Source organism: Acomys russatus, chromosome 11 (assembly GCF_903995435.1).
Source record: "Acomys russatus chromosome 11, mAcoRus1.1, whole genome shotgun sequence".
Taxonomy (NCBI): Eukaryota; Metazoa; Chordata; class Mammalia; order Rodentia; family Muridae; genus Acomys; species Acomys russatus.
Genome location: NC_067147.1, coordinates 61,960,869 through 61,982,170, shown reverse-complemented (window position 1 = coordinate 61,982,170; position 21,302 = coordinate 61,960,869). Strand labels below are relative to the sequence as shown.

At 54.3% G+C, this 21,302-nt stretch overlaps 2 protein-coding genes across 7 annotated transcripts; one reads left to right on the top strand and one right to left on the bottom strand.

The window, feature by feature from the left end:
* Positions 1 to 5,356: 5,356 nt before the first annotated feature.
* On the bottom strand, positions 5,357 to 13,465 carry Gnl1 (G protein nucleolar 1 (putative)). The gene is made up of 12 exons (XM_051153644.1): positions 13,350 to 13,465; positions 12,825 to 12,990; positions 12,457 to 12,593; positions 12,188 to 12,339; positions 12,029 to 12,100; positions 10,850 to 11,057; positions 10,683 to 10,778; positions 9,948 to 10,142; positions 6,410 to 6,588; positions 6,172 to 6,334; positions 5,804 to 5,944; positions 5,357 to 5,598 (listed from the first exon to the last, which is right to left on the bottom strand). Exons 1-12 carry the CDS (start codon positions 13,420 to 13,422, stop codon positions 5,357 to 5,359), a joined length of 1,824 nt encoding a protein of 607 aa, XP_051009601.1. The 5' UTR covers positions 13,423 to 13,465.
* Positions 13,466 to 14,128: 663 nt separating this feature from the next.
* Prr3 (proline rich 3) lies at positions 14,129 to 19,724 on the top strand. Of its 6 annotated transcripts, none has more exons than XM_051153640.1 (5): positions 14,183 to 14,330; positions 14,658 to 14,735; positions 15,012 to 15,074; positions 17,759 to 17,878; positions 18,503 to 19,724. In XM_051153640.1, the coding sequence occupies exons 3-5, from the start codon at positions 15,041 to 15,043 to the stop codon at positions 18,607 to 18,609; spliced, it is 261 nt and encodes an 86-aa protein (XP_051009597.1). In that variant the 5' UTR covers positions 14,183 to 14,330; positions 14,658 to 14,735; positions 15,012 to 15,040; the 3' UTR covers positions 18,610 to 19,724. The 6 variants fall into 6 exon arrangements, with proteins under 6 accessions (XP_051009595.1, XP_051009592.1, XP_051009596.1 ...); XM_051153636.1 differs by having other exon boundaries at positions 17,588 to 17,878; XM_051153637.1 differs by having other exon boundaries at positions 14,215 to 14,335; positions 17,588 to 17,878.
* Positions 19,725 to 21,302: the final 1,578 nt, after the last annotated feature.

The window sequence follows — 21,302 nt, the reverse complement described above, 5'->3', positions numbered from 1 at the left end:
GTTAGTCTACGTTCACGATTGGTCTAGAAACAATGAGAAGTGATGGGGTGGGCCCAGGGGACAGCAGCTCCTTATGAAGCAAGCTGTTATTAAACAGCTAATGTGTCTGGGAAGGTGAATTTCCTGAGAGAAGAGAGGGTTCTGAGGAAGCAGCGGGCTCAGGCTCTCCCATCAGTATCCTTAGCAAACCAGCACTGCTATATTGAGAACCCGGCAACAGCTCTCAGCTGGGTCTGCCCGGTAGCCTACAAAGCGAGTCTAGGACAGCCAGGGCTGTTACACAGAGAAACCCTGTCTTAAAAAAAAAAAAAAAAAAAAAAAAAAAAAAGACCTTTTCATATTGCATAAAGCGGAGCTGGGCATGGTGGTGCACGCTTTTAATCCTAGCATTTGGGAGGCAGAGGCAGGCGGATCGCTGTGAGTTAAGAGGCCAGCCTGGTCTACAAAGCAAGTCCAGGACAGCCAGGGCTACACAGAGAAATCTTGTCTCAAAAACAAAACAAAACATATTGGGTAGAGCGTATTTTGTTGACCACACTGTCCCCCTCTCACGCCCACTGATCTCTGTTCTCTTGAGACGGTGTCTTACTCTGTAGCCTTGGCTGTGCAGACCAGGCTGACCTCACACTCAGAGGTCCACCCGTTTCAACCTCCTGACGCTGGGATTAGAGGAGCGCACAGCGGGCGCACTACCATCTCCTTCATAAGGTGTGGCGTGCAGGACAACTATCTTTTCTTTGAGACGAAGTTGCTCTTTGTCCCGGAGCTCACTAATTAGGCTAGACTGGCTCAGTGGTCCCGAGATGCCTGCCTTTTCCTCACAGCTGGACTTTCATACGCCGGCCGCCACACTCAGATGCTTCTTTTTTTACGCGATTTCTATGGATCAACCTCAGAGGTCCTGTGTGCTGCAAGGCAAGCACTTCACCGACTGAGCATCTCCGCCGCTGCCGCCCTAAACAACGTCTCTTAAAACTCCATGTTATATACTTCAAGCGTGCGTGGTTTTGTCGATTATACCTACATAACCAAAGCTTGGAAAATTAAAGTCTAATAAGAGGCCAGCCAGGGCTGCACAGAGAAACCCTGTCCCGAATAAATAAGTCTACTAAGTAAGCTTAACTGAGCAGAGAAAGTTAAAAAAAAAAAACACTATAGGAGGCGCTCCTGGTTGGAAAGCCTTGAGGATTGCAATCTTTTCCCGCTTTGGTAGCCGAAATCTCTGGCAAGAAGCAACTTTAAAAGGTTTATGTAGGCTTACCGGCTAAGAAGGACCACAGACAGGCTGTCATGGCGAACCCGGTACTGCAGAACGGAAACAGAGCTGAGCAGCAACCCGGGCTAAAAACTCCAAGGACCACCCACCGGGGGTGGGACTTCCGCCGGCAAGGCCCCGCCTCCTAACGGCGCCACCTGTTCAAACACCTCAGTCGTCAAAGGGCGGCTACGCGGAGAAACGCTCTCGGAAAACCCAAACTCGTTAAACATGGCGCCTCTAAGCGGTTATCTAGAGATGCCTGCAGCTGGATTGGCAGTGGTTGAGGAAAGAAAGAAAGTGTCCAACAAGTGTCGGCACTGGCCACGGCGTTTGGGGGCTCAGGGCAAACAGATGTGTTTGACAGCGTGCAAATTAGTGTGGCAGAGCAGAGCGTCCGGGCAAGTCGAGTCTGTGCTGCCTATGTGAGGTGTTAATGTCATTTTCTTCTCTGTAGTGAGCGTGTGGTTTTTTTTTTTTTTTCAAGCCAGGGTTTCTCTGTGTAGCCTTGGCTGCCTGGATCTCGCCCTGTAGACCAGGCTGGCCTCGAACTCACAGTGATCCGCCTGCCTGCCTCTGCCTCCTGCGTGCTGGGATTAAGAGCTAGGTCAGCACAGCTGAGCCGACGTTAGCTATATCTTAATGGTTTGTCTCTATAGCCCGGCAGTGACAGGTAGCCCACGCCTTTATTCCCAGCACTCCGGAGCCCATCCCGGATTACAGGGAGAGGTCCAGACAGAGAAGGGCACGCGGAGAAAACATGTCTCAACAAAAGCAGAAAATACAAAATAAATCCGAACTCTGTCATCATTCAAGTTCCGCCTCAATATTTAATTAAAAGCCCTTGAAGAATGAAGCGAAATGGTCTTAATGAGCAGCAACGCTACAGCTCAAGGATAATTTTTGTTTTTTGAGGTCTTTTATTTAGCCTGAGGCGCTGGGGTTAGAGGCGCACACCTCAACCTTGCTCTACCAGCGCAGTGCCGCCATGACGCAGCCTCACCAGCAGGTGGCACTGCGGAGCCGCGAGTGCGGAGGGAGGAGCCGTTACCCAAGCCTGCTTGATGTTTTGCCTGCTGGGGCAGTTACTCTTCGCTACCTGATACGTGAGTAAATATTTCAGCACATGGCTGAACGTCACACCCGTCACAGGCGGCTGTGAACTGCTGGATGTGGGTGCTGGGGACCCTGGAAGAGAAGCAAGTGCTGTAAATGGCTGCGCCTCTCTCCACCCCAGAGCCGCGTTCCTTGACGGTGACATCCTTACTCCGGTGCCCGCACCTCCGCCCACTATATTATAACTTAGTGTTCCGCTGTATCTGGGGCCTCCGAGCTCACATCCCCGATGGATCCATTACACCTCAGTGATCAACCCCGCCCCCCGCCCCCAACACACACAGTCATCACCTTCAGCATCTCCCTCCTGGCTTTCTCTCCTCCTCCCCTCAGCAGTCCTAGTTTTCTCTAACTGGCTGGCTTCTCTCACCAGACAGGCGTCTGTAAATTCTCTGTCGGTGACCTATTCCTCTTCTCCCACCCCTGCGTTCACTGCCCCCAGTGTTCAGTTTGGCCTCAGGGTGAACCTCTCTGGCCCTGTAGGCCGTTCATTCTGACTTGCGTTCCCACAGCACCTGGGGCAGCTGACTTTTCTCAGCCTTGCATGACTGCTCTAAGACCCAGCTTGCTGGGCTGTAGGATGGCTCACAAGCCTGACCAACTGAGGCCAGGGCACCAGCACTCAGAGAGCCAGCTGTTGCGGAGCACACCGTCGACCCTAGCACTTCTGAGATAGGAGACACCCTGCCAGCCATCTTAACCAGTCAATGAGCTCCACGCCCAGTGAGAGGCTGTCTTAAAAAGTGATGGAAGTCACTGCCCTCTGCCCTCTGTTCCCACATGATGCCAGCTTCCAGCCATGTCCCAACACTTTCTGCTTGAGGATGCCAGGGGCTTCCCTATCCCTCTTCTCCCAGTACTCACCACACTTAAAAATGTCCACTTTATTGCTTTCATCACTCAATAAACCGTGAACTCCACAAAGGGCTGTGACTGACAGGTGCTACTCAGCAAGTGCTCAGTGGGTAAACGAGTTCCCTGGGGATCATAGCGCTATTCACCCTCCACGACAGTCCCACGACATGTGCACGACTATGTTGTGTCAGCGATGGTGGCTGGTTGTTCTATGCTCCGCTGGAGTTAGACACTTGATATTTGTCCCACAACTTCTGGCAGTTTCCAACTAGCTTTTGTTGACTGCAGCATTGGTTTAGGCTGGATAAACCCGGACCACACGGCACCCTGCTTCTGAATGGGTGCTCTGTGAACAAAGCTCTTGCATCGACCACTTGACGATTGTGCTAGGCTGGCTCGCTGCATGCCAGAGCCCCAGGCCACCACAGCCAGGTACCCACTGATGGTCACCACTTACCCAAGATAGAGCAGGGAGGGCTCTGGGCGCTCTTGCACTCAGTTCCTCCCCAGCCTCAGGCACTGACATAGGGCCTGACTTCCGTTTTCCGACGGCTTTGCCTGCTGTTATTTTCCTATAAAATAAGCAAGGCACTGACAGTGACTGGGGACATACCCCGCTTGTTTGGGACTGAGTTGCCTGAGTTCTCTCCAGATCTATGTGAGTTCAAAGACAGCCTGGTTTACCCTACCCTGCAAGTCCGGGTCTACACGGTGAGATGCAATCCTTAAAAGAACACTGGTTCCTGTGAGGTCTCTGGCTCCTGATGTCAAGCCTCGGGAGTCAAAGATGACTGAACAGAAGCAACAAGCAGGCAGGGCACACGGCACACTCAAATTCTGACTACTGTTGTGCAGCTGAAAGCCCTAGATTGGAGACTGGGTTTTTCTTAGTTGGGCTGTCCCTCTTCTCCAGCACCCGGGTGACCTGCACACACAGTCACATGCTGTAGCTCCGTATACCAGTGCAGTGTAGGTTCTGGACTTGGGTCCTCGTGGCAGCCCCTGAAGGGAGTAAACTTTGTGGGAACGCGAGGCCAGAGCCCCAGCCCCTTCTCAATGGAGGTCCTTTCTCTTTGATAGGCAGATCAGTGATGGCACTGTGGAGAGGTGGGCCAGGCTGCCCCATCCTATCACCAAGAACTCAGACTAGGGCTCTCTGGAATACAGACAACTACTGAAGAGTCCCAGCCACCTTCCAGCTTCTGGCTCGCTCAGGCCTGGAACAGCCTGAGCTCCATCCCAGAGCGGAGTGGGTGGGCTCTGGTGCTGGTTCTGTACAGCGCAGCAGGGTTAGCTGCCAGTCTCGGTAAAACCCGACACTGTACTCAAAGGGCTGCTCTGGCCACTGTGGATGTCAGCTGCAGCTCAGTAAGTTCCCGCCTGCACACATCTCATTAATTTTCATAAGCTTTTTGTCATATTTACATTTCGGTATCAGTTAAGTTCCAGGATAGTAAATACTCCATGAGTTCCCAGAATTTGGAGAACCTCAAAAGTGGGGCAAAAGTCTGTGCCCCATGAGGTCTGGGTCATGGCTCCTGCATCACAGAAAAGGGTTTTGTACTTAGCGCAGGCCTAGAAACAGACTTGATAAATGTCTGAATCTGGAAAATTCCTATAAAAACTTCCCGTGACAGCCGGGCGTGGTGGCGCACGCCTTTAATCCCAGCACTCGGGAGGCAGAGGCAGGCGGATCGCTGTGAGTTCGAGGCCAGCCTGGTCTACAAAGTGAGTCCAGGACAGCCAAGGCTACACAGAGAAACCTTGTCTCGAAAAACAAACAAACAAAAAAAACAACAAAAAACTTCCCGTGACGACACACCTCCTGGGGCCCCTTCACCAACAGGGGGCGCTGGACAGTGCTCAAGTGCAGGAAAGGAGGGCTATTTCCCGGTGCGCCTGTCTCAGCCCTCCTCTGCCCACCGGGATTCAAGTGCTGCGTGGGGAGTGGGCCCAGGCCCGGGGTAGCCCTGCTTCCCAAAGAGAATGGGGAAGACAGGCCAGCTAGGAACGGGGACGGGGCTACAAAGCAGACAATCTTTATTCACAATCAGGGTGGCAAAGGGAAGATGCCTCCAGCTCAGTCCAAAAGCAAAGCTACGGAGAGGGGAAGAGGTGCCGGGTGGGGGCTCAGCACTCGTCCTCGCCGAGCAGGGCGTATGGGTTTCGGGCAGCCAGGCAGGACCCAGGGCCTGAGGTTGGCGTGTCCTCATCTCCTTCTCCCTCTTCATCAGCATCCCGGTCCTCCTCGCCTTCCTCCTCACAGGAGCTGCTTAGCTCTTCCTCCTCTTCATCATCTTCATCACCTGCTGGCCCCACCCTGCCCTGCAGCACCACCAGCTCTGCAGTCTCTACGTGAGATTCCCAGGTGCCTGAGGGACACAAGGAAGTGTTTGAGCAAGAGACGGTGCAGAGGAGACAAAGGCGACACTTCAAGTGCTGCGCACACCCCACAGCCACCTGCATCACCCACATTTGCAGATCAGTAAACTAGCATCAGAACTGCCCAGAGTGACCCTGTCTGGCCTTGCGGTCCACAGCCCTCACTAGGGATGGAGGAGAACACGTGGCTCTCACCTCTCTGCTCACTGTAACCAGGGGGGTGGAAACACAAGCTGAGGCGGCCGTCCACCGCCAGGCGAAGGAGGCTGTTGGCTGCTCTGTACACATCGTTCCGCGCTGCCTTGGCCGTTTTATAACCACGCTTCTCTGCCCATGCTAAAGGGAGGAAACAGTGACAGTAGGGACGCCCGTGAACCAGGTCCCAGCCCCGTCAGCCCCGCACCCACAGTCCTTCCAGGGTGCCACACAGCCCAGCCTAGAGGTCTTGAATGTGGCAGAGGAAAGAAATTTAGGAATAAGCAGACAGCTCCTCCTCTGAGGCCAGACTGAGTGGAGAGGGCAGGCTGACAGGAGAGGAAAGGCAGAGCATGAAGCCCGCTCACCTTCACAGATGTCCCAGGCACACCAGGGGTGCTCAGCTGAAGGGTCCTCGGCCTCTGGGTGGCGCAGGTGCAGCAGGGCCTGCACAGGGATGCGGGAGGCCAGGTAGCCCACGGAAGTGTAGGGCTCCTGGATCTGGGCGATGGGGTAGATTCCAGCCAGAACCTGCGGAAACAGCACTCAGCACCTTCCTCAGGTCCACGCCCTCTCCCCTCCCCTCCAGGCCCCTATACCACATACCTGCAGCTGCCTGGGCAGCAGAGAGGGGAAGATAAGGCCTGGACAATCACAGAGCTTCACAGAGGGGGTGAGAAAGTAGGTCTGGAAGTACCGGGTGTGGCCTGGCGTTCTGGAGACACTCACCACCTTCCGCCCCACCAGTCCGTTGATCAGCGAGGACTTCCCCACATTGGGGAACCCTAGGGGGGACAGCGCACACAGCTGTAGGACAGCTCTCACTCTGGCCAGACAGGACTGTCAGGAGGACAGCTCGCGGTAAGCCGGTACCACAGCCACCAAGCCAGACAAGCTCTGGCTTCCCCACCTACAGCCGTGGCCCTGCCCAAGCCCTGGCCTCTTGGGGGTCCGCTCATTTTACAGGGCAGACCCCTCCCACCACACAGGTACACCCGCACCTCTTAAGAACCATCATGACTGTCCAGGTGGCTCCCACCCCTGCACAGAGCTCCCACCCCCCACTCAGGCCCTCGGAGCCTGAACCACTCACTCCTCTCTGCATCAGCTGCCCAAGGCTATGCACAGAGCAGACCCCAGCGTGGTAGCACCGTGTGGAGGTTTGAGTGAGACGGTTCTTAATGCTGAGTGCTTGGTCCCTAGCTGGCGGAGCTGTTTTAGGAAGGACGAGGACGGTGGCTCTCGGCCCTCCTAATGCTACCACCCTTTCATATAGTTGCTCACACCGTGGTGACTCCCAACCACAAAACTATTTTGTTGCTACTTCATAACTGTAATGTTGCTAGTTATGAAGCTTAAGTATGTGACCTGCAGGATGTATGTGACCCCCAAAGGTCACAGGTCAACATCGACATCAAACCCAGCCTGCCCCTCCTGCCTGTCAGGCACTGCGCAGCGCCTGTTAGGGTCAGCAATTCACCCTCTGAAGCTTGATCCCAAGTAAGCATCTTTTTAAATACAGACTGCCTTAGTTGAGGCGTCTATTTACAACAATAGACAAGTGAGCCTGGCGCTACACGCGACCCACCTCACGGCCCAGCATCCAGCACTCTGGCAAATCCTAGCACTGACCCTGAACTCCTGGTCCTGGCTTTCCTGCGTCTCAGTCACCTGATAAAAGCTGAGCCCTAGTCAGGCATGGTGGCACACGCCTTTAATCCTAGCAAAATAGAAGAAACAAACAAAAAGCCGAGCCCTGAGGAATGCAACTTGGATTAAAGGCATGTGCACAAGTGGGCCGGCGCCCCCCCAGCACACCAAGCTACCTCTTCTCCAAGGGTGGCAGAGGGGACACAGGAGCAGCTCCCTCTGACCAGAATACTCTGTCCTCCTAGCCCACAGTGGTGACACACGGCTGTAATCCCAGTACTTCAGAGCCTGAGGCAGAATAGCTCTGAGTCTGAGGACAGCCTAAACTGCACAGGAAGACCCTGTTTCAAAAACAACCAAAGCCTCCACACAACAAACCTACAACCCTAAGGACTCAGCATGTTTGTCACAGTTCACCTGTGACTGTACAACTTGAACACAAACAGGAACACACAGCAGCCTCAGAGTCCCCTGAGCACAGCATCTCCCTGGGAGGTGCGTCTGCAGCCCTGCCCTGCATCCAGCGGGAGCTACGCGGGTGATGCTGTTTCACTTTTCTCTGGGGTGGCCCTCACGTGGCTCCCTCCTCTGGCTTCCAATAGCTCTCAGGCCTGCTTCAGACATGAGTCTTCTGTGTTCACCTCACTTCCAGACTCTTCCTTGGCCTTTTTCCCTTCTCCCTTCCTTGGCTCTGCCTCAATCCTCGGCTTTCTCTTCACCTCTCTCCTCCCATCCATGGCACTAACTGCTCCACAGACTGCCCAGTGGCCCCTGACACTGAGAGCCTGGCCCACCACACCCCGGTCTCCAGTTCTCTTCTCTCTCCTAAACTCCAAACCCTTACCTACCCCCCCCCCCCAGCTCCTCTCCCAGGTTCTCAAGCCCAGGAGTCCCGGCCGATCAGGCTTTAAAACTAACCAAGAAAAACTTCTTTACGCCTTGCTTTCTCTCGTGTGCCAAGGGAAGCATCTCATTTTCTCCACCTTCACATCATGCTTCCGTCTCACCACCCCCACCTCTATCTCCTCCCTCTAAGCAACTCTGGGTGTGTTGGGGGGAGGGGCCTTATTACAGATCACTTGTAGCCTGAGCTGGCCTGGAATTCAGCACAAGTCCAGGCTGACCTCAACCTCTCGTAATCCTCACGCCTCAGCATCCCAAACTCTGGAGAAACAGGCTGAGCAGCGTACCTAGCTCCACCCAAGCAGCTCTTGGCTGCTCTGCACCCTCTTCTTCCCTTCCTGTCCCTCCCACCCCCCACCACACTCAGCAGGAAGAACAAACTTTCCTGACACCCCAAACAGCCAGGGCTAGAGCAACGTGTCAGGGTGCAGAGTCACTACTCCTCCGGGACCTGGCTTCTGTGCTCAGCACCCACATATCTGCTTGCAACAGTCCACACCCCCAACTTCAGGGGGCCCATTGCCCTCTTCTGGCCTCTGCAGCTACCAGACACACACGTGCTGCATGTACATACATGCAGGCAAAACACCCACACACATAAAAACTAAGAGAAAATCTAAAACAAAGTAAAACCCCACAGATATCTGAGGTATTAAATTACCAAGGGCTCCTCTCATGTCTTGTACTCAAAGGGAGAGGAAACCTTAGGCTGTCCTCAGTCTTTTCCCTCCACCGCAGTGGTTCCCGCTGTGGTGACCACAGCCGTAACGTTGTTCTTGTTGCTACTTCATTTCTGGGATTTTGGGGATTTTGATGCTGCTATGGTTGTAATGTTAACTAGCCGATGTAAAACCCTGTGAAAGGCTACATGACCCCCACAGGGGTCACGACCCACAGGTTGAAAACTGCTGCTCTACTGGTTGCAGAACAAAGCTCACCTTCCCTTTTGAGACAGAGTCTCGTCGTGAAATCCTTAATGGCTGGGAACTCACTGTTTGTTTGTTTGTTTGTTTTGGATTTTCAGGACAGGGTTTCTCTGTAATAGCCCTGGCTGTCCTGGAACTCTTTGTAGAACAGACATGCATCCTGAATGCTGGGATTAAAGTGCGCTTGGGAACTCACTCTGTAGACTAGGCTGTCCTTCAGCTCACTAAGATCCTCCTGCCTCTGTCTCCAAGTGCTGGGATTAAAGGTGAGTATGACCACGCCCAGCTTGTGACAGTCCTTAACCAGAGAGGCACTCCATGCCCACACTGACAGGGGCTCCTACCCAGGGGAAGCCAACACCTGCTGCCCTCCTGCTGTGACTTAAGAATCCCTGTACTAACCGGGTGGTGATAGTTCACACCTGTAATCCCAGCACTCGGGAGGCAGGGGCAGGTGGATCGCTGTGAGTTCGAGGACAGCCTGGTCTACAAAACGAGTTCAGGACAGCCAAGGCTACACAGAGAAACCCAGTCTTGAAAAAACAAAAACAAACAAACAAAAAGACCCAACACAGCAGAAGCCGCTCTTTGAAGAACCTGCAGCCCAAAGAAGCCTAGCTCCCTCCTCTACAGGTGCTGAGACACAATGCAACGAAGGTTCTCACCTACACAGCCGATGGTCACCACCCCGTCCTTGTAGCGCTCCCTGGAGGGGCCTGTGGGCTCCATAGCTGAGTCAGTCTGCTGCTCCACCAGGACTGCTGGCCCATCCTCCTCTTCCTCCTCCTCCCCAGAGCCGTTACCCCAGGAGGCCCCGGCCACATCTCTAGCGATCTTCTCCCGCCAGCTGCTCAAGTCCACTGTTTGAAGAAAATAATAAAGGGGGTTCCCTCACCCCTGGGCCACTATGGACAACACAGAGCAAACGCCATCAGCATTGCTGAGAATCGCAGAGTGCCAGCAGATACTGCCGCAGACCAGAATTCTCCCGGCCTTCAGCGAACCCCACTCTGCAGTCACAAATGTCTTTTCCACCTGAGCATCTAGGAAGACTCAGGACAGCCAGGTGCAATAGTGCATGCTTTTAATCCCAGCATTTAGGAGACAGAGGCAGGTGGATCACTGTATGAGTTTGAGGCCAGCCTGGTCTACAAAGTGAGTCCAGGATAGCCAAGGCTACACAGAGAAACCCTGTCTTCGAAAACCAAAAGCAAAAAAAAAAAAAAAAAAAAAAAAGACCCAGGGCACCAAACCACAGAGGCCCCACCCACTCCTGCCTCTCTCTTTCCCACCGTGACGTTGTTCCTTATTCTACAACTTCCCTAAGAATGTGTAACAGAGGGATGGTCCAGACATGAGCCCCTGAGCCTCCCCTAAGGCCTCCGCCAAGGGCTACGCACCTTTCCCCACAGTGATGGCTTCGCAGGCTCTCAGCAGCTGCTCTGGCCCCAGCGCCCGGGTCCAGCCTCTCCCTCGTCTTCGACTCTTCTTCAGGACTGAGATGAGAGAGTGAAGATGCATCTCCCGCCATCAGCCCCCAGGCACCCCTGCAGAGCCCGCCACTCACCACTCCCAGGCTCCTGTGGAGTCCGAGCGTCCCGAGGAAAGGAGGTGAACAGGACGACGTGCAGCTGAGGGTAGTGCTGGTGGAAATAGTGCTTCCAGGCGACCACGAGGGCGGGCGGCGCCAGGTCCACCTTGTTCAGCACCAGCACCAGCGCCAGCCCAAGCTCTCCAGTCACATACTCGTAAAGTGCTGGGGGGAAGTTCACAACCTGGGTGGAAGGACAGAAGGTGAGCCCAGAGTGTGCCCACCAGGCGCAGCAGACGCGGGAGGCCCAGTCTGAAATAGATCCTGTGGGTGAAAACAGTAAAGCAGCAATACAGAGCCAGGAAGGCAAATCAGTGTCAGTGTAGTTAAGTCTCGTGGAGCTTCCTGCAGGTTGTGATGGGAGAGAAATAAATGGAAAACAGGACCACACCTAGTACGCTGAGGTAGTGACAGTCAGGACCAGGAATGGGGACGGGTAAGGGAGAGCACCTGCTTCCACGTGCACGTGACTGTGTGAGCGTATACGCATGCATAGCGACATGCACAACAGTATGTGCACCTGTGTACACACCTGTGTCAAACATGTATGACTGAGGGTCGGGCACGTGAGGGTGCATGCATATGGACGTACACCTGCACACTTCCAACTGCACACACACGTGTGCATTCACTGAGGATCTCCCACCTAAGTGTCGCCCACGGGCCTCCCTTTGTGCAGTACAGGTCAAGTGAGGTGGCAGTCAGGAGACCAGGGTTCACGGGGCTGCAGGCTATGGCTCCACCCACCACCCTAGCAATCTGGGTGGGACTCCCTGGAGCCCTACACCGGACTTTCCACCGCTCTATCTCAGAGGGCCAACTGGCCAGCAGGGGTGTGGCAGGCTACGGCAAGATGCCGGGTGCTCGGGCTGTGGGTGCAGCCCAGCGGTGACGCTCAGGCCCAGGATTTCATCCTCAGCAGAGCACAACAAAGGAAAAAAGGTTCCTCACTAAAGAATTGAGCAACAAAGGAAGCTGCTGTTACCAGGCACCCAGAAAAGACAGGTGTGTTAAGAGATCCCATCCCACAAAGCAAGGGGGCATCGGCCGAGGAATGCATGCAAGGCTGACCTCCGGCAAGCACCTGCCAACACAGGACCTCAGCCCCCACTACGACCAACCCCGTCCCCCTTGCAAAGCTTTCCAAGTACTCACCGGATGTCGGATGTCGGTTATGAGCAAGACAATGTCGGACATCTCTAACACGCGCCACAGCTGCCTCCACGTCTGAAGAGATCAGAAGGGAAAGCGTCTTAAGAGTCTTCCTCCTGTGTGAGCCCAGGACGCTGTCTAGGACCCCCACCCCGCTGTCACCTCCAGATTGTGCTCAAAGTGGCTGAGCTTCTCGGCCGAGTAGGCCCCGTGTATCTTCCCCAGGTACTCCTGGAAGCTCCGCTCTTCCTGGCTCACTAGCTGTTCCTTGGACATCTCATAGCTCCAAGGAGGCCGGCGGGGAAAGTCCAGGACTGGGGAACGCGAGAGAGAAAAAGAAAAAAAGTCCCAACAAGCATGAAGACTTTTTGCGGACCCCCTCTCGTCTCAGCCAGCTGATGGCAACCACCACGCGGCCCGCCCTCACTCACCCGAGCCAGGCTGGTAGACGTCCCGGATGTCCAGCTCCAGCACTTCGGCACTGACCGGCTGCAGGACCTGCTCCCTGGCCGCTCTCTTTCTCCTCTCCACCTCCTCCCGGCTGTCCCGTTCAAAATGCAGCCGGTATCTGAGGGAGGAAGGACCGCACATCTAGTGGGGGGGGTGGTGTGTGTCCTGTGACCACGCTTCTCCTCCGCAGGCAACTCGGCCAAGCCTCCTCTAGGACAAACTCTTGACAGCCCCGCTGGAAGGCAGGCCAGACCGGGGCCCATCCCTGAGAGAAACGACGTGGCTTCCAGCCTCTCCAGCCCCGCGCTCGCTGTGCCCAGGGGTCAGGGCGCCCTTCTCCTTGGCTCACCGGTTGGGGTCGTAGCCTCGGGGCCCCAGCCCCTGGGAAGGCTGCTGGTTGAGCCTGCGGATATGGTGGGTCACGGATTCCCCATCCGAGGTGTCCGTTTGTTCCTCCCGCCGCTCCCGGCTCCCGCTGCGGCTGTTGGAACTGGAGCGAAGCCCATCTTGGAGCCCTGAGGGGAGGAGGCCGGTGACGCGACCGATGCTTGGGGTACTTTACAGCGCCCCCGGGGCCGGTGGGACGAGCTCTCCTCCGGCTTGCCCCGACTTCTCCAGAGGCTCCATCCCCCCCTCCTTCTCTCCAGCGCGCGCCCCAGTTCCGAACCGGGTGGGCCCGGAGGTCGTCACGGCGCCCGGTACACCGGTACAAGCAGCAGAGCTTCCCCCGCCCCCCCATCCCCGCCACTGCGGGGAAACCCTCACCGCGGCCGCCCACGCGGGACCGCGAGAGCCCACCCCCCACCCGCCCGCCGTGCGGCGGCACACCCCTCCTCCCGAGCTGCGGCTGCGGCGGCCCCGCCCCCTCCCTGACCTCGCTTCCGCTCCCGCTTGTCCTGCAGCTGCTTCTTCTTCTGCTTCACGCTGAAGGGCTTCTTCCTCGGCATGGCCCCGGCCGGCCCTCCTCCGCCGAGCTCCCCGCCGCCGCCGCCGCCGCAACTGACTCCCCCGCCGGGCGGCCCCCGCCGGCGGCCCGGGGCGCTGGGGGAGGCGGGGCCGCGGTGACGTCAGCGGGCGGGCGGCGCGGCACGTGAGAGCCGGGCTCCGGGATGCGCGGCGGGCGGGCGGGCGCGCGTGGGAGGCCCCGGGCGGGCTCCGTCACGGGCGCTACCAAGTGGCGGGCGCGGGACGGGGGGTGACGCGTGTCATCGCCGCCCGGCGGGTTCCCCCCCCCCGACAGGAGCTGCGGCTCACCTGCTGGGGGGGCGGGGACACGCCTCACTGCGCGGCGGCACCGGGACTCGGGGAGGAGGGTGGCGAGAGGCGGCACCCCCCGGCCACGTGTGCCCGCGCGGGCGAGTCGGGGTACGACGCGGGCGATGGGGGCGACAAGGACGTGGGGAGCGGGGTCTGAGAGCGCTGGGGTTGTGGCTGCGGCGTTGCCACGGTAACCGGGGGGCCGGAAGTGGCGGCCCCCGGCCTACTGCGGTGCCGCTTGTTTTTCCACGTGGGGAGAAGGCTTGCGCCACGGGGTGGGGGTGGCCAAGCGTCGCCACGCGCGGCGGCGGAGTGAGCAAGCCACCTTGTAGGATCCGCGGCCTCCCTCCCCCGGAAGTGGCGCGGCTGGAGCCTCGGTCACCCGGCCCCCCCACCGCCCACCCGGAAGCGGAAGCAAACCCAGTGTGCCCCTTCCCCACTGCCCTTCCAAATTTTGCTGCAGCCATTGCCGCAGCCACGATGCCGAAACGAAAGAAGCAGAATCAGCAGCAGCCGCCGTCGCCGCAGCAGCAGCAGCAGCATCCTTCGCTGTGCGAGCGGAACGAGCCTGGAGACGAGGAGGGCGAGCGTCCCATTGGTGAGGTGCATGCAGGGCGTGCACACGCCTGTCAGCGGGCCAGGGGCTAGGCGGGGGACCCAGTGCGGGGGAGGAGGCTCCAACGGAAGGAGGGCGGGCGCACGCGTGGAGGTGGGGTGGGGCGTGGTGGTGATGGAACCTTGAGTGAGGTGTTCGGTTGCTTGAACCCTCAGCCTCAATCTGGCTCCTAACCCTTTCTGGAGAAGGCAGGGGAGGCGGCGGCGGCTGAACATCCGGCCGCAGGATGGCGAGGGGGAGGGGGCGGCAGCGATATTACAGATTGTGATGACCGGGAAGACAATTTGTGACCACACTTCCACTGGTTAGGTCAGAGTGCAGCCTTCTGTGAACTACTCCCCCGAGGGAAGGAGAGGAGAAAAATACTATGATGGGCCACCAGTTAAGGTGAGGGATTGGGGTCTGTGGAATCACTGGGCTTGTGGTGGATGCAGCGCTGTGAGGAGGAAAGAGCTGTTAGAGACCTCTGTTAGCGTCTGATGGATTCTCAAACAACTCTGCAGAGGGACGGGCAGATGGACGGGGTGAGAGCGGCACTGCTGAGTGGGTATATCTGACCTGACTGGTTAAAAAAAAAATGAGTGTTAAACAGCATACTCTCGAGAACGAGGTCATCAGTCCTTGGCACCATTCCGATGACCATGTTTTCACATCTGCTCTTAGGACCACCCAGCCTTCTGGGCCCTCCCCCCATGGCTAATGGGAAGCCGCGGGATCCCAAGTCAGGTGAGGAGAAACTGTATAAATTGCCTTCATGGCTGACATAGGAGGTAAGAGTGTAAACAACACCCAGACCAGGCGCAAGGTCAAGGTCGGTCGCAGGAAAGCTGAGATTTCGGTGTCACCCTGTTGATAGACAAGTGAAGAGGAGGAGCCGGGTACTGGGCTTGCTACCGTAATAAGCACGAAGGCCTGACTTGAGGGTTTAGCAACCATGTAAAAAACTGGCCATAGCTCAGTGATGACGAGGCCGAGGTAGGAGAACTCGAGGGCTTGCCAGCCAGCACACGGAGATGAATCAGTGAGCTCCAGGCTCAGGGAGACCCTGTCAGCCTCTGACCTCCACATTCACACATGTAACATACAGAGAGACATACGGAAGCCTGCACACTTGTGCTAATCATAAAGGAAAGATTTGTAAAGGAACAAATCTTTTAGATAATACATGTTTCTGTTAACCAAATAACGCTGTTAGCTAAGTAGACAGGAGGCTGTAAAGCTACTATAGCAAGCAGTAAAAAGAGTTGCTAGAAAACTGAAAATAAGCCAAGCATGGTAGCGCGTCCATAATTTTAAAGGCTGAGAATTGTGGCAGTTATGAGGCCAGCCTGGGCTACATAGAAACCTTGCTTAAGAAAGTAAGTCCAGAGCTTCCATAGAAGTTAGCAGTCCCACGTCTGGGTTTATAATTGGAAGAACTGAAAGCGTGGTCTTTTTATTTATTTATTTATTTATTTATTTTCTTACTTATGTATACAGTGCTCTGCCTGCATGTACACCTGCACACCAGAGGAGGGCACCAGATCTCATTATAGATGGTTGTGAGACACCATGTGGTTGCTGGGAATTGAACTCTGGACCTTTAGAAGAATTGGAAGACTAGCCAGTGCTCTTATGCTCTTACCCTTGAGACTGTTGCTGTGTAGCTCAGGCCGCTGTCAGCTAACAAAATACACATTCAGTGGAATATAGTTTTGTCTCAGGGAGCACGGTGACCCTTGCGCACACTGCACTGAGAACGTGGGCATACAAATGCATGTTGTGTAAAGTCAGGTTCACAGGCGCGATAGAGTGGGCTGCTGGGGCTGCTGGAGAGGTGAGGAAAGGGCTTGTTGAGAGGATTCTGTTTGGGTCTCTTTGCAGCATAGGGCTCTGGGATTCTGTTTCATATCATGTGGACTTACAGTATTGAACCATATACTTAAAAATAGCTGAGGTGAGTTATGCTGACAAGATGGCTCTGCAGGTCAGCGTGCTTTCCACCATGCCTGATAGTCTGACTTAATTCCTTGGGCTGCTCACAGTATAAGAACCAAATTCCACAGTTGTCATCTGTCACACATGCCCCATGACACCTGTGCACATAACCCCAACACACACAAAAATAAAATACATCTTTTTTTGTTGTTGTTTATTTTGTTTTGTTTTTGTTTTTTTGAGACAGGGTTTCTCTGTGTAGCCTTGGCTGTCCTCAACTCACTTTGTAGACCAGGCTGGCCTCAAACTCACAGAGATCCACCTGCCTTTGCCTCCCAAGTGTTGGGATTAAAGGCATGTGCCACCACCGCCTGGCAAATAAGATATATCTTTACAAAACTATTTCTCGGGGCTGGAGAGATGGCTCAGCAGTTAAGAGCAATGACTGCTCTTCCAGAGGTCCTGAGTTCAATTCCCAGCAACCACACGGTGGCTCATAACTATCTATAATGAGATCCGGTGCCCTCTTCTAGCTTACGTGCAGGCAGAACCCTATATACAAAATAAACAAATATATCTTTAAAAAGGTAAATGTTTTTAAAGATCTATTTTTGGGGGCTGGAGAGATTGCCATATGGTTAAGAGCACCATGGCTGCTATTAGAGAAGCCCTGAGGTCCGTTCTTAGCACACACCTGGACACCCCACAGGCATGTGGTACACAAGTGTATATGTAGGCAGTCACACCCAAAAGCTTGTTTCTCATACAATCAGTGAGAAAGGCTGACTCTTGTGATGCCTGGAAAGAGCAGAGCCACTGTTGAGTATGTGAAATTATTTAATACAATCAAGCTTGCATACACTGTACTTAGCAGTTCCTCTGCCACGTATAATCTGAACAGAAGTTATAGTACATGAAGAAATGCTGATTGCCACACAGAGAACACCCACAGGTCTGTCCTCAGTAGAGCAGATAGAGCAGCTGAGATGCCCGTGGTACGATATTGCACTGCCATAGCTGCTGGTCCAGACAACTTGAAGAATCTCATGACTGATGAAGTCAGGATTCAAGACCAGGCAGAAGTCAGCGTAGTGGCTACCTCTGGGAGAGGAAAGGGCATGTGGAAGGACAGCCTTTTGGAGGCTGCGAATTTAGCTTGGTAAGGGTAGTTGCCTAGCTTACACACCTGGGTTCAATTCCCAGCACATGGGTTTAAAAAGCACTAAGAAAGCTGTGTCTTTGCCTGGTCAGTCTGCATGTAAGTGGGTGGGGCCTTCGTCAGGGTGGAGCTGCCCACCAATCACCCTCCTGTCTCTCTGTAGCTCTTCACAGGGGTCCTCCAGGATCGCAGGGACCAATGATCCCACCACTGCTGAGTCTCCCACCTCCTCCCCGGGGCAGAGGCCACATCCGGGGAGGCCTTGGTCCTAGATCTATCCCGTACGGTCGTGGTTGGTGGGGTGTCAATACTGTACCTCCTTTTCCTGGGCCAGGCCATGGGGGTCCCTTTAGGGACAGCTTTCACAAAGAGCCAAGAAATCCACGAAGGCTCAAAAGCTGGTCTCTTGTCAGGAGCACCTGCCCACCTATGGACGGCCCCCAGGGGATGGAAGGTAAGGCCTCCCGTAATATGCTTGTGCTGTGGCCTGTGAGCCAGCATGCCTGGGAATCTTCTCCTTTGGGCTCTCAGCAGCATTAAGAATTAATGCAAGGCTGGGCGTGGTGGCGCACACCTTTAATCCCAGTTCATGGGAGGCAGGGGCAGGTGGATCACTGTGAGTTTGAGGCCAGCCTGGTCTACAAAGGGAGTCCAGGACAGCCAAGGCTACACAGAGAAACCCTGTCTCAAAAAACAAAAACAAACAAAAAATAATAATGCAGGGTCTTAACTGTGTTAAGGAGTCCTCCACCACTGAACTACCAGCCTCTTAGCTGCCTTAGGAGGTACAAGTAGCCTGAACACTTGTCTTCCCTCAGAAAGACTGTCTTCCCAAAATATCTATAAACAGTATGTAGTGGAAACCTTGGCTCTCTGCAGTCTATTACATTTTCTTTATTAGGATTTTGGGGAGGGCAGGGAAGGAAGAGTTGTTTTTGATTGTGGGGGAGGGTGTGGACAAGCTAACCTCAAACTTGTGGCAGTCTTTCTGCCTGAGCCTTCTGAATGCTAGGATTACAGGTGTGAGCCATCTCACCCAGCTCTTACTAGGTTTTAAAATGCTCTCACTTATTTACAGACAAGTCCGACCGCCCTGTCTGCCGACATTTTTCCAAAAAGGGCCACTGTCGATACGAAGACTTTTGTGCCTTCTACCATCCAGGCGTCAATGGACCTCCTCTGTGAGACAGTGCCTTCCCCCCCAGGCTGGAAAGAGCCCTCCAACCTAGTGGGCATGCATTCTCTGTGGTCCTGTAGAGCTACTTGAAGGCTCTTCCATCACCTCCATCAGTGACACGTCCACCCCATTCATCGTCATCACCTCCCCCATTTGGGGTCCAGAGTTGTGATTGTCACTGGTGCACACAGTGTCCTCTGATCCAGGCTCTTCAGGACCCACCTGGCTCCCTTCCACTGCCTCCTGGGTCTTCCCCTCTGCCAAACGACTGCTCAACAGGAAACCTTTGGTGCTGTTCCCTGTGCTTCTGTCCCTGTCCCCAGTACAGCCCTGTTCCCGCGACCCCTGGAGCAGTCTTTGTCCTCTAGCTGCTTGTGTTAAGTCCTTTGGTGTGAAACCTCAGTGTTTGCAGCTGCCAGGAAATCCCCAGGTTGTCTGGGCTTGGGGTCAAGTGTGAGTGACTGGTACAGACTTGCTCCCTGAACAGCCTCCCCTGCTCTTGGACATCCTAGTTTCTGTCAGTAGCATGAGCCCCACTGCTAAGGCCATGGTCACTGGGCTTTGTGGAACTGTGCATCCCTCTGTACCCTTCCTCAGTGTCGTGGCATTTTTGTGACTTCCAACACTAGAGTAAGTTTTTCTGCCAAATCCTGTGAGGCTCTCAGTGCCCTGGACCTCACCCACCTCCAACCTGGGAGAATGTGAGGCTTCTGGCTGCCTCCCTGCCGTGCCCTCGCTCCTGGTGTCAGCTCACTCTGAGTCTCACAGGTCAGTGATGTCTTGTAAACCCTCAGGCGGGTCTCCTCAGCCAGCTCCCGCCTGGCCTGTTTTAGTTAGGCTGTCATTGTGAGGCCACCAGCTCTTTCATTTGAATCCTGTGAATCTCCACCTGGCCTTGGCCTGTCTGGGTGGAACCTGAACAGTCTGTCATCTCTGAACGTCTTCTCTCCCGTCCCTGGCACGGGTTGTTTTCTGTGAAAACGGCAGTGAAGTTGTTGGGTTTTGAACAGGCCCTGAGGAAATGCGTCAGGAGGTGTGGGCAAGAGAACTGATGGAGCACTAAAAATGGCTTTTTTTTTTTCCCTTTGTAACTTTTTTTATATTAGTAATAAACAGTGGAAATCGTGCATTCCTTTGTATCCTTTCTCAATGTCCGTGTTTTTGTCTCGTTTCTAGTCATCTCTGAAGGTGCAGGCGAGGCTGCTGGGGAGCATACGTGTTCTCTTAGGTCATCAGAAGCAGCGTCTGTGTCACACTCTAGAAACGGGTGGGGTGGGCAGAGCACAGTGGCAAGAGCTGTGATTTGAGGGCCGCACAGGGGAGGAGTTGCAGCAGTCAGTGGCTGACTGAGAACAGTGCTGGGAGGGCTTAGATGTGTTAGGAGGTTGTTATTTGGTCTGAAAGCAAAATCAGAAAGAGTTGCTCACTTAAGATTTATTTTGTGATATTTTCCCCTTGTAAATCAAATCATGTAGTTCACATGAACTTTATTGATGACGATGTCAGACTTCGTGATGACGTCATGTCACACAGTCAACAGGTTAGACATGCCTGTCTAGTCAGGTGGGGAGCAGACTTAGAAACAGACATTTAAAAAACATTTTAGATTTATTATTTTATGGTTATGAGTATTTTGCCTCCTGCGTGTATGTGTACCATGTGTGTGCCTACTGCCCATGGAGGTCAGAAGAGGTCCCAGAATCGCTGGGACTAGCAATACAGATGCTTGTGAGCCACTTTGTGGGTGCTGGGAATTGAACCTTGGTCCTCTAAAAGAGCAACAAGTGCAGGGGCTGGAGAGATGTTCTTCCAGAGGACCCGAGTTCAATTCCCAGCACCCACATGACAGCTCACAACTATCTGTAACCTCAAGATCTGACACCCACAGACGTACACCCAGGCAATATATTAAAACAAAAAAGAACCCAACTGCTCTTAAACATTGAGCCATGCCTCCGGCCCTAGAAATGGAGATTTAAGTTACAAAAATGACACAGGTAAGCATCGATGGTTTGAGTACTGGAGTTGGAGAAAAGCGCATGTTTAGAATCAGTCAAAATGAAAACCTTTGGGCCCTGTTGTTCCAAAGTATTCACTTTGCAGAGAACCAGAACCAGAGCCACTTAAAACTGCCTGTAACTCCAGTTCTGGGGATTTGGTGCCCTCTTGCCTTCAAGGACACCAGGTACGCAGTGCACATAAGCAAAACATGTCAAAGTAATTTTTTTAAAGGCTTAGAAACATATGGCTCAGAGGTTAAGAGCACTATTTGTTCTTCCAAAGGTCCAGAGTTCAGTTCCCAGTGAGTCTACCTATAATGAGACCTGGCTTCTCATCTGGGACAGAAGCATCTTGGGAGCTGGGGGTGTGGCTCGGGTGGCAGGCAGGAAGCTGCCTTAGGTTCCCTTCTTAGACCATGTAAATAAACCAGGCACATTAACACAGGCCTGAGGTCTCAAAACTCAGGAGGGAGGTGGAGACAAGAAAATGGGGAATTCACTGTCATCTTTGGCCACTTAGTGGACTTGAGGACAGCCTGGACTACATAAGGAAAAAGAAAAGCAAGACTAAGGATGTAAGCTGACCACAAGTTGTGGAAAAACCTCTTTCAAGCTCCTAGGCCTGACATTCATTTTAGTTAAAAGCCAGGCACATCTTGATTATGGATTAAAGGTCATATGCTTCTTGGGAGGCAGAGATG

What these genes read in the sequence shown, in the direction of transcription:
- Gnl1 (XM_051153644.1), bottom strand. Translation starts at nt 13,422, where the DNA reads ATGCCGAGGAAGAAGCCCTTCAGCGTGAAGCAGAAGAAGAAGCAGCTG. An exon ending in AGCCATCACTGTGGGGAAAG is followed by an intron (nt 10,143 to 10,682) that starts GTGCGTAGCCCT and finishes TTCTTCAAACAG; the next exon opens with TGGACTTGAGCAGCTGGCGG. An exon ending in GGTGACCATCGGCTGTGTAG is followed by an intron (nt 6,589 to 9,947) that starts GTGAGAACCTTC and finishes TGTCCCCCCTAG; the next exon opens with GGTTCCCCAATGTGGGGAAG.
- Prr3 (XM_051153635.1), top strand. Translation starts at nt 14,213, where the DNA reads ATGCCGAAACGAAAGAAGCAGAATCAGCAGCAGCCGCCGTCGCCGCAG. An exon ending in GGAGGGCGAGCGTCCCATTG is followed by an intron (nt 14,331 to 15,011) that starts GTGAGGTGCATG and finishes ATCTGCTCTTAG; the next exon opens with GACCACCCAGCCTTCTGGGC. An exon ending in GCCGCGGGATCCCAAGTCAG is followed by an intron (nt 15,075 to 17,587) that starts GTGAGGAGAAAC and finishes GTCTCTCTGTAG; the next exon opens with CTCTTCACAGGGGTCCTCCA.